Consider the following 15,309-nt stretch of genomic DNA (forward strand, 5'->3'; position numbering starts at 1 on the left):
AGTTTTTCTTTAAAGTAGAGAAATGTGATAGAGACAGTATTTGGAGGAAGTGGGATCATGATAAAGCTTTTGTTTTCTAAATTGCAAAAAAATAGCATGTTTATATCCAGATAGTAATGATTCAGTAGGAAAACAATTAGTGAAGAGGGAGCATTGCTGGAATTCTTTGTTGAGTAGGTTAGAGCACAAGGATTGTTCTTAGGGAGGTGGACAGTTATTCATAGTAACAGACTGGTAGGCTGAGTAAATGGGCAAAGAACCACTTCCGGGTAAACAAAGAGTCATCCATCTGTGCAGAATGTTGTAGGGCATCTGAGGTCGGCTTCATTCAAGCTTTCTGTTTTCAATACCATCTTTAACCGTATTAAGAGGAGATCTGTGAGAAATTTTCAGAAAGTTTCTAAGATACATGCGCTTGTTTCTTTATTGCATGCAGTCTTTGCTGAACTAATATATGCTGATAATCTATAAGTAGGCAGAATTTCCTAATTAATTTGACATAGATAGTTAATACCTCAAATAGAACCATTTTTTCACAGATAGTTAATACCTCAAATAGAGTCAATTTGAGAAAGACTAACTTAATTCATTTCACCTTATCTAGTTCACTGAGTTGGCCAGGCTCTTGTTTGCAAGAGCAGAAAACCCAGCTCAACCTAATTTAAGCCACAGAAATTTATTGGCTCACATGACTGGGCAGAGCTGGGCAGCATCAGGCTTCAGGCATTGGTTGTATCCAGATACTCAAATAATATCAGTGTGGCTCTTTATTGCTCCATTTTTTTATTTTTTATTTTTTATTATTAATTTTCTGCCCTGTGACTGGTAAGTGGTCTCCAGTATCATTAAAATTATCATCCTTCCAACTAAGCCACTTCAGTGAAAAGAGAAGTCATTTCTACTGTTAACTCTGGCACAGAAATCCTCAATATGATTCTGTTGGCAGGGATTGTCATATTCAATTCTGAACAAATCACTGTGACACGGAGGATGGGTTACTCTGTCACGCTTGGGTCATGTGCCTCATTCCTGTGTCTAGAGAAGGAGGAGTTCTGTGAGTGACAGTTCCTCTATGACCATGTTGTATGCATGCTAACTATAATTTAGCAAGTCCTTGATTGATTGCCACTTGGGTTATTTGTAATCTTTGCAAAGCTAGCTCAGATTTGAACATAAGTTTGTCTTGTTTATAGGGCATAATTTGTCATAGTTGTAAAGAGTAAATTACTACATACAGTAAAGGACACAAAATGAGCCTGGCTGGAAGCTACTCTTAATTGAAAGTTGTTAATGGAAAGATGAAAATTTGGCAAATAAAGAGAAAGAAAATTCATCAGAGAGGCTGAGATCAGAGGAGAGTATAGGGTTCTTTTTTTCTTTTTAATCTTCATTGTTGAAGTATTACATATGTCCCCTTATTTCCCCATTAACCCCTTCTAGCCTGCCCCTGACTCCTGTCCCAGGCCTTTACCACCCATTGTCTGTGTCCATGGGTTATGTGTATATGCATATCAGTTCTTTGGTTGATCTCTTCCCACCTACCTTCCCCTGCCTTCCCTCTGAGATTCTGCTCTCTGTTAAATACTTCTATGTCTCTCAGTCTATTTTGTTCATCAGTTTATTTTATTCATTAGATTCCACATATGAGTGAGGTCATGTGACACTTGTCTTTCTCTGACTGGCTAATTTCGCTTAGCTTAAGAGAGTATAGGACCTTTAATAGTAGTTTAGGCAGCCCAGATGAGAACAGTAGTCATTCAGTGGAGTGTCGCACAGCACATGGGCTCAGGCTCATCTGGCATGCAGCTCTTGCTGTGCTTCCTTGGGTAAGTTAGTTTCTCTGTGTTTCAGATTTATCTTTAAAGTGAGAATAATAACATTGTCTTCCTCATGGAGCTGTTGGGAATGGTTAATGAGATGATTGTGAGCACTTGCTTAATGCCTGGGCATAGTATTGGTAGTAGTACTATCAGTAAGTGTACTCATTTTCTATTCAAGATAGTATTTTTTCTTTAATCATTTTTTACATGATTGTAAATTCACGTACTGTTATAAAATTACATGGAGATGCTGTACACTTTATCTAGTTTCTCCCAGTGGTAATATCTTGCAAATCACAACCAGGATCTTAACATTTACATAGTCAGTGCATGCCAAAGGGACTGGTCGACTGGTTGACTGTCTGCCCCCTGGTGGTCAGTGCAAGTCATAGAGAGTGGTTGAGCAGCCTTAGCATATTATATCATTAGGCTATTATGCTTTGATTGGTTGTTCGGTTGTTCTGCCATCGGTTTATTTGCATATCACCCTTTTATTATACAGGATTATTTTGTAAATCAAAATTATACCTATTTTTTGTCAGATCAAGAATTTTGTAATTAGTTTAAATGTGCCATGAGATTAAAAAGGTTGAAAATCACTGATTTGTAACACTATCTTAATCTTATCTGATGTCTACTTCATACTCTGATTTTCCTAGTTATTCCCCAAATGTCTTGCAGCTGGTTAGACAAAGTAATATCTAAACAAGAACATTAATTGCATTTAGTTGTTGCGCTTTTAAGTTTCCTTTGATCTTTCACAGTTCCTCTTCTGCTTTTTTTCTCCCATGATGTTGATTGGTTGAAGACATAGTTCCATATGAACTTTGGAATGTCCCACTATCAATAAGATTGTTTTGATTGTTTCCTTGTGTATCTTTATCTTTGCATTTTCTGTAAATATGAAGTTAAATCTAAAGGCTTTATTGGATTCAAATTCAGCAAGGATATTTTATAGGTGATGCTATATTAAACAGATTTTCTGAGGGACTCATACGTTTGTATCATTTATAACTTTTCTATATGATGAAGAACATGCCTTCTGCATCCTGTGATACACTACTGGATGACATAGAAGATATTGTGTCACAGCAAGACTCAAAGCCACAAGATAGGCATTTTGCAAGAAAGCACATTCTTCCAAAGGCCCGAAGGCGAAATACCCAAGTGTGTTTGCAAGAGGAAGATAGTCCACCAAGTGATAGGTAAGCTTTTTTTTAAAATCAATATTCCAGGGTAGTACTGGTCTATGTGATATGCATAATGTCTCTTTTAAAAATATGCTTGAACTTTTTGAGAGGAAATATGTAGATTTATTTTTATTTGAATTAAAAAATACTTTTATTGCTTTCAGAGAGGAAGGGAGAGGAAGAGAGAGATAGAAACATCAGTGATGAGAGAGAATCATTGACCAGCTGCCTCCTGCAAATCCCCACTTCCCCTTCTGGGGATCAAGTCTGCAACCCCAGGTATATGCACATGACCAGAATCAAACCAGGTTCGATTCTGGTCAAGGGCATGTACCTCAATTGCGGGCATATCCCGAATAGGGGTGTGCAGGAGGTAGCTGATTGATGTTTCTCTCATCAGTGTTTCTAACTATCCCTCTCCCTCTCTGTAAAAAAATCAATAAAATATACTAAAAAAATATATGGAGTTAAAATTTCCTGCTATTATAAAAGGACTGAAGTTTATCATATTTGTCCTGAATATGTCCTTAAGGTAATTTTTGTTTAATTATAAATTACTGGGCAATTCCTGTTAAAGTACCCTTTTCCCCCTAAAACTATTACATTTTTGAACTCTATTTTTTTTTAATAATATATTTTATTCATTTTTTACAGAGAGGAAGGGAGAGAGATAGAGAGTTAGAAACATTGATGAGAAAGAAGCATCGATCAGCTGCCTCTTGCACACCCCCTACTGGGGATGTGCTCGCAACCAAGGTACATGCCCTTGACCAGAATCGAACCTGGAACCTTTTAGTCTGCAAGCCAATGCTCTATCCATTGAGCTAAACCGGTTTAGGCCGAACTCTATTTTTATATATGAAGTACTTTTAATGAATAGATTGTGAATGGGTTTCAGTGAGTATATATACATATATATGTGTGTGTGTGTGTGTGTGTGTGTGTGTGTGTGTGTATATATATATATGTATGTATATATATATATATATATATATATATATATATATTTTTTTTTTGCATAACATGCCCAGAAATCCTCTAGTGCTTTTTATTTTAAAAATCTTTTAATGAGACTTACTTTTTCTTTTATTGATTGTTTAATAGCACTATTCCAGGCATACAGAAAATTTGGATACGAACATGGGGTTGTTCTCATAATAATTCAGATGGAGAATATATGGCTGGACAACTAGCTGCTTATGGATATAAAATTACAGGTAATGAGATGTGTGTCATGTGTTTTATTGTTTACATTTTTCAGGGCTAAGTTTTTTAGAAGCATGTATTCTAGCTTTAGCAATTGAGGGATATATTAGCATAACTTAATGATTTTAATGCAAAACAAAAAACCCTACATAACTGTGGGTTTCATATTTAAAGAGAACTTCAGGAACTATTTTGAAATAAGTTTTGACTTTCAGAGAAGTAGTAAAAGTATAGAATTTGCATAGCTCTTCACCCATCTTCCCTTAATATTAAAATTTTACATAATTATAGTATAATTGATAAATTAACAAATTAACATTAGTACAGTACAATACTGTTATTTAAACTACGGATCTGTTTTGAATTTTACTGCTTTTCCCATTTATGTCCTTTTTCTCTTCCAGGATCCAATCTAGGATCTCATCTCCTATTTATTTGTTATGTCTTTTTAGTCTCCTCTAATCTGTGACAGTTTCTCAGTTTCTTCTTCTTGTACTGCTGAAGAAAACAGATTAGTTGTTTTATAAAATGTCCCTCAACTTAGGTTTGTCTGATGTTTTCTCATGGTTAGAATAAGGTTATGTATGCATTTTTTGGCAAGAAGAGTACAGAAGTGATAGTATATCCTTCTCAGTGCATCATATTAGGGTGTTCATGATGTCAGTATATCTTATTACTAGGTAACTAATCCTTGTCTGCCAGATTTCTCCACAGTAAAGTTAATATTAATTATTCTCATTGTAATGAATACATATCCTGTTTCTCCTCAGCCTTTTCTAATTCTAGTATTTCTCTGTGGATCTTATCTGTAACAGTTATTACTGCATTATTTGCTTAGTGGTGATTTTCTGTTTTTTTTATTTTATCCACATTTGTTAATTGGAATTCTTATGTAAGGAAGAGCTATCCTTTCTCATTTACTTATATCAGTATGGACCCATGGAAATTTTTTTATTCTGTGAGATGTAGTCTGGTATTACCATTATTTATTTTGCTGCTCATTGTTCCAACTTTGGCCATAGGACCTTGTTCAGGCTGGCTTCTGGGTTTTCTCAACATGCCACTCATTCTTTATTGAGTATTTTCTTATTTCCTGGCACCTGAAAATGTACTAGTGTAATATTTTCCTTTCCCCAATCTTGGCTTCCTAAGAAGCCCTGAACCCTTTCATTAGGAGAATGGTATTTAGAAGTAGATTGAAGATCTGGACACTAGGTGTGCTCATTGCTACTGTGCTTTTAGGTCCTCTCATGTGGACTGAACTAGGATATATATATATATATATATATATATATATATATATATATATATATACACACACACACACACACACACACACACACACATATATACACATACACTAACAGCACATACACACACCTATATCTGTTACTGTATTAAATGGCACCATAATTTAAATGTTACAGGCACTGGCCAGTGCTTGCTTAGTTCTCATGATATGAGGACATATTGGCGTCCCTACTTTACAAGTAAGAATGGAGAGGTTGTGTCTTATCATAAATCATACAGGAAATGAATTCTCTGTCACTCCAAGACACTACTCTTAAACATTATTCTACACCTCAAAGCTGCCTTTGCATATATGATGGGCAAGTCCTTGCTTCAAGATAGCATGTGAGGATGGGAGGACTGGAAACATGCTTCTTTCACAGTATTGTTTTTTTCATTAACTAAATGACCATATGTTATTAACTTTATGTTTTTGATTTTCTTATTTTTAAATTTTCTTTTAAAAGATTGATTTCAGAGAGGAAGGAAGAGGGAGAGAGACATAGAAATATCAATGATGAGAGAATCATTGATTGGCTGCCTACTGCATGCCCCCTACTGGGGATCGGACTCTCAACCCCGGGCATGTGCCCTGACTGGGAATCGAACCATGACCTCCTGGTCCATAGGTCAACACTCAAACCACTGAGCTATGCCAGTTGGGCTGATAACTTACTCTTTAGACAGCAAAATTGGCCTTTAAAAATTAAAAAAAGAATTATTGATTTTAGAGAGAGAGGATGGTACAGAGAGAGAGAGAGAGAGAGAGAGAGAGAGAGAGAGAGAGAGATTGATTTGTTGTTCCACTTATTTATGCATGCATTGGTTAATTCATGTGAGAGAGAGAGAGAGAGAGAGAGAGAGAGAGAGAGAGAGATTGATTTGTTGTTCCACTTATTTATGCATGCATTGGTTAATTCATGTATGTGCCCTGACTGGGCATCGAATCTACAACCTTGGTATATTGGATGATGCTCTAACCAACAGAGCTACCTTGCCAGGGCACAAAATTGGTCTTAATGCTTTTGTTTTTTTTAAGATAAAATATTCAAAATATGATTTTAAAATCATTTCTCTGTATTCATTAATAATTTTTAGTACAATTTAGGCTGGGCTTGCCTTAACACATTCTTAAGGATGCTAGTTTGAGTATTAAGAAAATAACCTTTAAAATAATTCCCTAAACATTAAAAAAATCAGAGTTTGACTTTTCCTAGGTAATGTTAATTATCCAACACTTTAATTTAAATTTTAGTGCCTTAGCAATTTGTGTTTGGTCTTACAACTCCACTCTTTTTTTTATTTTTTTTATTTTTTTTAACAGTTTTCATAAAGGTCTATTTCATTATTGGTGGGTAGCACATTTTACAGTTAAATACATTAAATAATGTATAGGTGACTGCAGGACTGCCACATTGGTAACTAGATAACCAATTCAACTAGAAACCAGCTAACAAGTAACTGTCTACATACATATTAAAACACAGGTCTTGTTTAGCTCATCCTGTTTTGATCACCTTCTTGGAGGGAAAAAAGCCTGCTGGTCACATTGGAAATATATTAAGGTTAAATCATCTGATATCCATTCCCAGAGGTTGCTTTCAGTTGGATTAAGTCTCCAACTCCAGAACAAGCCCCAGTTTGTGGTCACCAGCATTAATGCTTTTCCCATCTACCAGAGCAGACAGTGTGAGCTTCACACCAGGCCTCAGAGTCTGAGTGTAGCCCACTCCAATTAAACTAGAGTTGTTGACTTTTGCAGAAATGGAAGCAGTGGGATCCAACTGATATTTAGCTGCAATACCAAAGTGAGTGCAGTTGGTACCTGAAATCCAGGCAGAGGTTACTGAAGTGTTAAGATCTTCACATACTTTCTGATAAGTTGAGCCTCCAGATTCTGTCCCATCATTGACATTAGTGTGTAGGTGGAAGTTCCCAGCCCTATAGCCCACTGCAAAGTTGTTCCTTGTCTGCTTTGATTTGGCACTGTCAAAGGTCATCTGGTATCCAGCAAGCCAGTCCTCGTAACTAAAGACAGCTGAACCATGGATTGCAGGTCTTGCAAAATCAAAGTCAACATCACATCCAAGGTTTATACATTTCCTCTTGTAAGAAGACTTGATTTTACCACTTTTCTTTCCTGAGTTTGGTGAAAAGGTGGTATCACATATCGGTTTCAAACCTTGACAAATCTGGTCTTCAATTGTGATTTCTGTACCCAGAGTGTTATCAGTGTTCCATTTCTCTGTGAAAGTCAGACCTTCTCACACCAATTATATTTGGTCTTCAAGGTTCCAATAACTTTGAAGATGAACCAGATGTTGAGAATTCCACGCCCCTGCATGACTTTGTTTTCATGTCCAGTTTCACCAACCCAAAACCAAATCCTTTGTTGAAAATATCTCTGGTAGCTTTGCCAAGGTCAGCATATGATGGAGGAATACACATTGGCCGCACGCAGCTCTGTCCGTAGGTCATCATGGCAAAGCTGCAAGAAGAGGTGGACTAGTGATCTCCTGGGGGGGTCGTCCCGCCACTCTGCTCACAGCTGAGGCTGCTCAGCTCGCTTGGCATTGGGCTGTGGCTGCCGTGGTAGAGGGCAAAGTGAAGGAGACACTTCCACCTGCCCCAACCCTAACTCTATTCTTTAATGTAAAAATAGAAGCCCAGTGCATGAATTTGTGCACCAGTGGGGACCCTCATCCTGGCCTGTGGGATTGGGCTGAAAACAGCTCTGGATTGTGAGAGGGATCCCAGGTTGGAGAGGGTGCAGCCTGGGCTGAGGGACACCCCCCTCCCCCCATGCATGAATTTTGTGCACCGGACATCCCCTGAGGGGTCTCAGATTGCAAGAGGGCACAGGCCAGGCCGAGGGACCTTAACGATGCACAGTCGGGGCTAGGGAAGGATGCGGGAGGTTGGCCAGCTGGGGTGGAACTGCGGAACTGCGGGAGACCTCCAGGGCGTGTCCAACCTGTCATGCTCAATCCTGATCGGCTAGACCCCAGAAACAAGCTAACCTACCAGTTGGAGTCTCTGCCCCCTGGTGGTCATTGCACATCATAGTGAGCCGTTGAGTGGTCTTAGTATATCATTAGCATATTATGCTTTGGTTGAATGGACAATTGGACAACTGGACACTTAGCATATTAGGCTTTAATTATCTATACCAGTGTTTCCCAAAGTGTGGTACGCGTACCCTCAGGGGTACGGGAAGAGTTTGGTGGGGGTACGCATTGCACCGGAGTTTGGTGGGGATATGCACTGCACCGTGCTTAGCTGCGCTTAATTCTATGTTCTCATGAGTACGAGGGGTACTCAGCATTACGAAAATTATAGAAGGGGTACACATATGTCAAAAGTTTGGGAAACACTGAACTAATAAAAGAGAAACATGCAAATTGACCACACCTCTGCTATGCTCACAAACCAACCAATCAAGAGCGAGTATGCAAATTAACCCAACTAAGATGGCTGCAGTCATGGAGCAAGCAGGAGGCTTGGGTTTCCCTGGCAATGGAGGAAGCCAGGCTTCCTGTCTGCTCTGGCTGGCCCTGACCTCTGCTCAAGGTTACAAAGCTTCAATTATAGAAGATAAATAAGTCCCAACAAAAATGGTGGCAACCACGGAGCTGGAGAGAGCAGGAGGCTTGGGTTGTCCCCAGTGATGGAGGAAGCCATGCTTCCTGGCCTGCCCTGGCCTCTGCTTAAGGGGAGGGCAGTTGGAGGGGGCCAGGCCTACAAGGGAGGGCAGTTAGGGGTGACCAGGTCTGTAGGGGAGGGCAGTTAGGGGTGACCAGGCCTGCAGGGGAGGGAAGTTAGGGGCGATCAGGCTGGCAGGGGACCAGTTAGGCATCAATCAGGCTGGCAAGGGAATGGTTAGGGGGGTGATCAGGCTGGCAGGCAGAAGCAGTTAGGGGCAGTCAGGAAGGCAGGCAGGTGAGTAGTTGGGAGCCAGCAATCCTGGATTGTGAGAGGGATCCCAGATTGGAGAGGGTGCAGCTTGGGCTGAGGGACACTCCCCCTACCCCCTATGCACGAATTTTGTGCACCAGGCCTCTAGCATAGGATAACAGTCTAAATGTGTTTGCACAAGAATATTAAGCTTCGTTATGTACACCTAATTTTGGCTTCCTATTTAGGAATAGTAGAAAGGGAGAATTAAGGAAGCACTCACTTGAATATAAAATTAATTTTTCCTATTAATGTATATTACTTTTATATACTTGATTTACTTCTATACATTTGTATCAGTTTTGTATGCTGTTGATTGTCCCCACTTTATTTTCACTTTTAATTTATTTTTAATATTTTTATTTATTTCAAAGAGGAAGAGAGAGGGAGAGAGAAATAGAAACATCAATGATGAGAAAGAATCATTGATTGGCTGCCTTCTGCATGCACCACACTGGGGCTTGAGCCCATAATCTGGGCGTGTGCCCTGACCAGGAATTGACCTGGGACCTGGTTCATCAATCAATGATCAACCACTGACACATGCTAGTTGGGCGATTGTCCCCACTTTAGAAATGCATAGTCAATTTTTAATTCTAGTCTGGATTGTATGCAGTAGAATGTAGGACCACTTTACTCACTTGTCTAGGTGCTGTAGGTCCAGGAAATATGAACAATATTAGCTCTGTAAAACATTTAAGAGGGAAATCTCTACTGATTTTATATTTAGTTTGAAAATAAGATTTCTGGATTACATATGCCAGTAGTCCCTTTCATTAGTGTGGAATAATGGGAATTAATAAAAATTTTATTGCTTAATAACATTTTTTAAATATATATTTTATTTACAGAGAGGAAGAGAGAGGGATAGAGAGTTAGAAACATCAATGAGAGAGAATCATTGATCAGCTGCCTCTTGCACACCTCCTACTGGGGATGTGCCTGCAACCAAGGTACATGCCCTTGACCGGAATCAAACCCAGGACATTTCAGTCCACAGGTTGATGCTCTATCCACTGAGCCAAACCGGTTTCGGCAATAACATTGTTTTATTCAACAAATGTAACACTAAAATATTTTCATTTAACTGTGATTATAAGTGTAAAATATAGATTACATATAATGTACACAGAGATTCTTGAAAACAGTATACAGAAAAATTAAAGATTAGCTCTCAATTACCAATAGTAGATATTTTTATTATTTGGAGAAGAAAGATTATGTGGGTACATACTTGAAATTGCTGTTTTTAACTGTGACACCAGGAATATTATTATTCTATAGTAAAACCTCACAGAACCGGCTTAGTGAGGGCTTGTTAAGGCTTGTTCATTATCTCTTCCAAACCCTTTTTATTTTGAAGGGTGGTTCATAACTTATAAAATAGTGTCTTCTTGCTTCTCATTTCAAAGAATGAAACCTACTATTATTGGAATAAGGGCCTGTTCATCTGTACACATCAGAGCCCAATCAAACACGAACAGGAATGTGCAGCAAAGACAGTAGAGGTTTATTAGCCGAGGAAATGGTGTCAAGCCCAGAGTCGCAGATAAGGTAGTGCTAAAAGACCTGGCTCCCCGATGCCTTCCAGGGGATGGGTTATCATAAGGGAAAAGTCATTAATCATGGTGGCTAAAGGAGTTGGGATCTTGTGCTTTACTGATTGGTTGGGGCCAGGATTGGGAATGGTTGATCCCTGTATAAGGTCGTGAGGTCCAGCCATGGCATTGTTCTGTCTGGTTTCATGAGGGTGTAGTCCATAGGGCCCTTCTGCTTTCATTGATCTGGGGTGAAACACAATTGAAATAATTGTTATCTTTAGCTTGACTAAGACTCTGTTTCTGTGATCAACAGACCTGAGGTTCTGTTCTTAAGACAGCTTGTTCCTGACCAGAAACCCATAGTCCTGAGGGCTTAATAATGAAGGGAGTGGACATTCTAGGGAGAAAGAGGCAGGTGTGCTGCATGAGGTATGTTTGAATCAAAAGGAAAGAAAGGAGAAAAGGTCATATTAAAGAAATGAAGTTTCTGCACAATTACCCTACTGAGAAATGATGTCTTTTCCTTAAACTCAGAACAATTAATTGTATCATGGATACATGTTTGCTGATACAATAAATTAGTATCATGGAAAGTGATTAAACTGACCCTGTAGGTACACTGTGTCAATGTAAGAAACATTCAGACCTGTAGAGAATTTGAATGTGTTTATTTGAGTCAGACTAATGATAGTTGCCAGGAAGCAAAATCTCAGTGACTTGAGAAAATGCTCCAGTGAATGTCAGTTTTGCTTCTTATTTTATACACTAGAGGCCCATTGTACAAAATTCATGCACGGGTGGGGTCCCTAGGCCTGGCCAGTGATCAAGGCCTATAGGAGCTGTCTCACCCAGTCTTGATTGGGACTGGGCTTGGGGATCTTCCAGCTGCTGGATGGGACCTGCTGGATGTGGGGAGGGACTGCAGGAGGTTTGCCGGCAGGGGGTAGGGACTGCGAGAGGTTGGCTGGTCATGTGAGGTTGCTGTGGGAGCACACTGACCACCAGGGGGCAGCTCTTGCGTTGAGCATCTGCTCCCTGGTGGTCAGTGCATGTCAGAGCTACTGGTCGACCGGTCATTTGGTTGAAATGGTTGCTTAGACATATATATATATATATATATATATATATATATATATGAGGCCTGGTGCACAAAATTCGTGCATGGGCGGGGGCTGTCCCCTCAGCCCAGCCTGCATCCTCCTCAATCTAGACCCCTTGGGGGATGTCCGACTGTTCTTGGGGATGATCCCAGGGATTGGGCCTAAACCGGCAGTTGAACATGTCTCTCACAATCCTGGACCACTGGCTTCTAATTACTCACCTGCCTGCCTGCCTGGTCACCCCTAAGTGCCCCCCCCCCCTCCCCGCCACCAGCCTGGTCACTCCTAATGGCCTCCTGCTGTCGGCCAGGTCGCCCCCAACTGCCCCCTTCCTGCTGACCTGGTCACTCCTAACTGCCCCCCTGCCAGCCTGGTCACCCCTAACTGCCCTTCCCCCCCACCCCCCGCCGGCCTGGTCGCCCCCAACTGCATCCCCCCTACCAGCCTGGTCACCCCAACTGCCTCCCTCTGCCCCCTCTACTGGTCTGGTCACCCCTCATGGCCCCCCTGCCGGCCTGGTCGCCCCATGCAGCCTGCTGTTCAGTCATTTGGTCATCCCTCACTAACCCCCCTGCTGGCCTGGTCGTAGGCAGCCATCTTGTGAGGACATGAGGGTTAATTTGCATATTATCTCTTTATTAGGAGGTAATATGCAAATTACCTCCTTAATAGGATAGATTACAAGCCAAAGAGAAGCTGTTAAGTTAGTTACATGAAATCCATTGGTGATAGACTAGGAAGGTGGGAGAAGGCAAATCAGATAATCCTCTGGGATTGGATAAAAGTAAAATGATAGACACGTACTTCTTTTATATAGGTGGGTACAGGATAGTTAACAGTCAACAACTCAGTAACAGCGAGGAGACCTGTGATCTCTGTTCCTGTGTAGTGTTTGTGCTTTTAAGGGTCTGGAAAAGGAAATTACTTTGCTATCCAAAGATATGTTATCATAGATGCAAAGACAGGCTCAATTAAGATGAAAATTGACCTTTGTTGGGGAAGATCTTGGTCAGGGAAGAATGAGAGAGAGAGAGGTTGAAGAAAGGTATGTTTAGTTTGTAGTCACATCTGCTTGTGAATGAAAACTACCTACCATAAATTGCTTTTAGTTAAAAAGTTTTCATTTTATACCATTCTTTGTGGTCAGGTTCAGTAAGTGGCCTCTTTTCTTCCATAAGTGGCTTTTAAAAAATGATTTATTTTTTAATCCTTGCATGAGGATATCTGTATTTTTTCTTGATTGAAAAAATCAAGAAAATTTAATCCTTGCATGAGGATATCTGTATTTTTTCTCATTGATTTTAGAGAGAAGGAGAGATAGGGGTGGGAGGGAGTTTGGGGTTGAAAGTGGGGGGGAGAGAGAGGGGGAGAGAGAGAACGTGAGCGAGCGCAGTTGCTTACTGTACACACTCCAACTGGGGATCGGACCTGCAACCTGGAATGTGCCATAGCTGGGCATTGAATCCTCCATTTAAAAGTGTACAGATGATGTTCCAATCAACTTAGCCACTTCGCCTCTAACTGCCCCCCCCCACCCCCCCTTTAGGCCAGGCTTAAAGAAATACGTTTTAAATGTATACATTCCATGAGTATGTTCAAGTAAGCATTTTTTGTAGGTTAAACTTTTTTCCCAATGCTGACTTTGATGAATGATTTTGGATTATTTCTTTTGGAGATGCTGGGAAATAATTTTTAGTGTCCTCATTGGTGGCAGATCTTCATATCTTGAGAATATTAGAATGGTCATAGGTAATTTGAGGCCAAATCTGAGGAATAAAGTATGTGATATGATAATGAACAATGAATGTTGTTTTAGTTAGACATAAGGCATTTTTGTTTATCTTAATTGATTCTGAAAACTGTTCTAAAATAGTTTCAGAAATTGTTTTTTAGCAGTGATTCTTCTATTTTTGTAACAGTGAAAATATTCCCCTCTCTGTTGACCTTCAGGCTAATAACTCGTGCTGCAAAGATGAACTAGAGGAATTCTGCTTGCCCCTTGAGTTTTTGCTAGAGCAGCCCCTTGCCAGAAGGCGCCTCCCCTCTCCCCCAGAGGTGGGAAATATGTACAAAATAATGGTTCTCTTAAGATGGATTTGAGAATTAGTTCTTGTGCTAGGCTTTTTGGTTCAATAAACCCTTTCTTTAATACTCTGATCTATTGAATATTGGCTTTTCCATTGGGGCATTGGCACATGAATCTTGTACCTTTAACATTTTTTGGATGTCTTCAGAACCTCACAACTCTTACACGGTTTCAGCAAAGAGCTCATAACCATAGCTTACCCCAAGTGATTGCTTTAGGAACAGTCTTCATTTAGATATAGATTTGCTAGATTTATGTGAGAGGAGAGAGAGAGAGAGAGAGAGAGGGGGGGGGGGGAGGGGGAGGGGGAGGGGGAGGGGGAGGGGGAGGGGGAGAGAGAGAGACTGGAGAAAGATGTTGGAGAGAGGTGTGTTTAGTTTGTAGTCACATCACTTGTGAGTGAAGATAGCATGTGCTTTTTGGTGAGTGGAAAAAAAATCCTTCCCAAGGCCATTAACTTAGATTCTGGTTCATAAACATATGAGAATAATGTGTGTTATATACATATGAAATATTTGTGATAAGCTTACCTCAGTCAGAATAGTATGTTTAGCTTGGGTGCTCACAGTTTCAGAGAAATAAATTTAAAATTGCTGGGCTGTTACAATTCTTGATAGTTTCTTTGTATATTTGTGTATAGTTTATTTATTCGGCAAATGTTTTCTGCACATGGTATGTGTTACAGGGTATAGTGCTGGGAGATGTGAAGACGTGAAAATGAACTAGACATGGGGTCTAGCAGACAAAAAACTTATTGTTTTCGGCAAGAAAAAGCCTGAGTATTGTATGTTATATCTTAGTAGTTATTTTAGTAAATGGTCAAGCTTTAATGTAGTATTCTTTTTTTTTTTTTTTTTATAATACAGGGAAGTAGGGCCTGCTTCATTAAAAGAGCATTTCCAATTTATATTTTAGAAATGCTTGGTGATAATGTCAAGTCAGATTTTAACATCTTATGTTTAAATAAAGAAAATCAGTATGTCTTTGTAGAAACAGATAAATATTAGTTTATTTGGTATAGGAGCTAGTATTATAATTGAATGTCTGTAGTGTAAGCATATTTTCTGGACCTGGCTATTTAATTTGAAGTTGCTTTAAATTTTTTTTTTAAAATATATTTTA

General features: G+C 39.7%; 1 protein-coding gene and 1 pseudogene across 3 annotated transcripts in view; one reads left to right on the forward strand and one right to left on the reverse strand.

The window, feature by feature from the left end:
• CDKAL1 (CDKAL1 threonylcarbamoyladenosine tRNA methylthiotransferase) overlaps positions 1-15,309 on the forward strand; it is a gene marked incomplete at its 5' end in the record, with an annotated part of 619,533 nt that overhangs the window by 6,162 nt on the left and 598,062 nt on the right. Inside the window, 2 exons of one of the 2 annotated variants that reach the window (XM_084872776.1) lie at positions 2,853-3,025; positions 4,115-4,227. In XM_084872776.1, coding sequence (XP_084728902.1) covers positions 2,856-3,025; positions 4,115-4,227 — 283 coding nt within the window. Of the gene's footprint in view, positions 1-2,846; positions 3,026-4,114; positions 4,228-15,309 lie in introns of those variants that run through there. The other variant, XM_084872775.1, reaches the window with a different exon arrangement.
• Positions 6,815-8,396, reverse strand: LOC311618262 (non-selective voltage-gated ion channel VDAC2-like; annotated as a pseudogene). The gene has a single exon. The product of its transcript is annotated as a non-selective voltage-gated ion channel VDAC2-like (transcript).

Source organism: Pipistrellus hanaki, assembly GCF_964339955.1.
Source record: "Pipistrellus hanaki genome assembly, chromosome: 2".
Classification (NCBI taxonomy): Eukaryota; Metazoa; Chordata; class Mammalia; order Chiroptera; family Vespertilionidae; genus Pipistrellus; species Pipistrellus hanaki.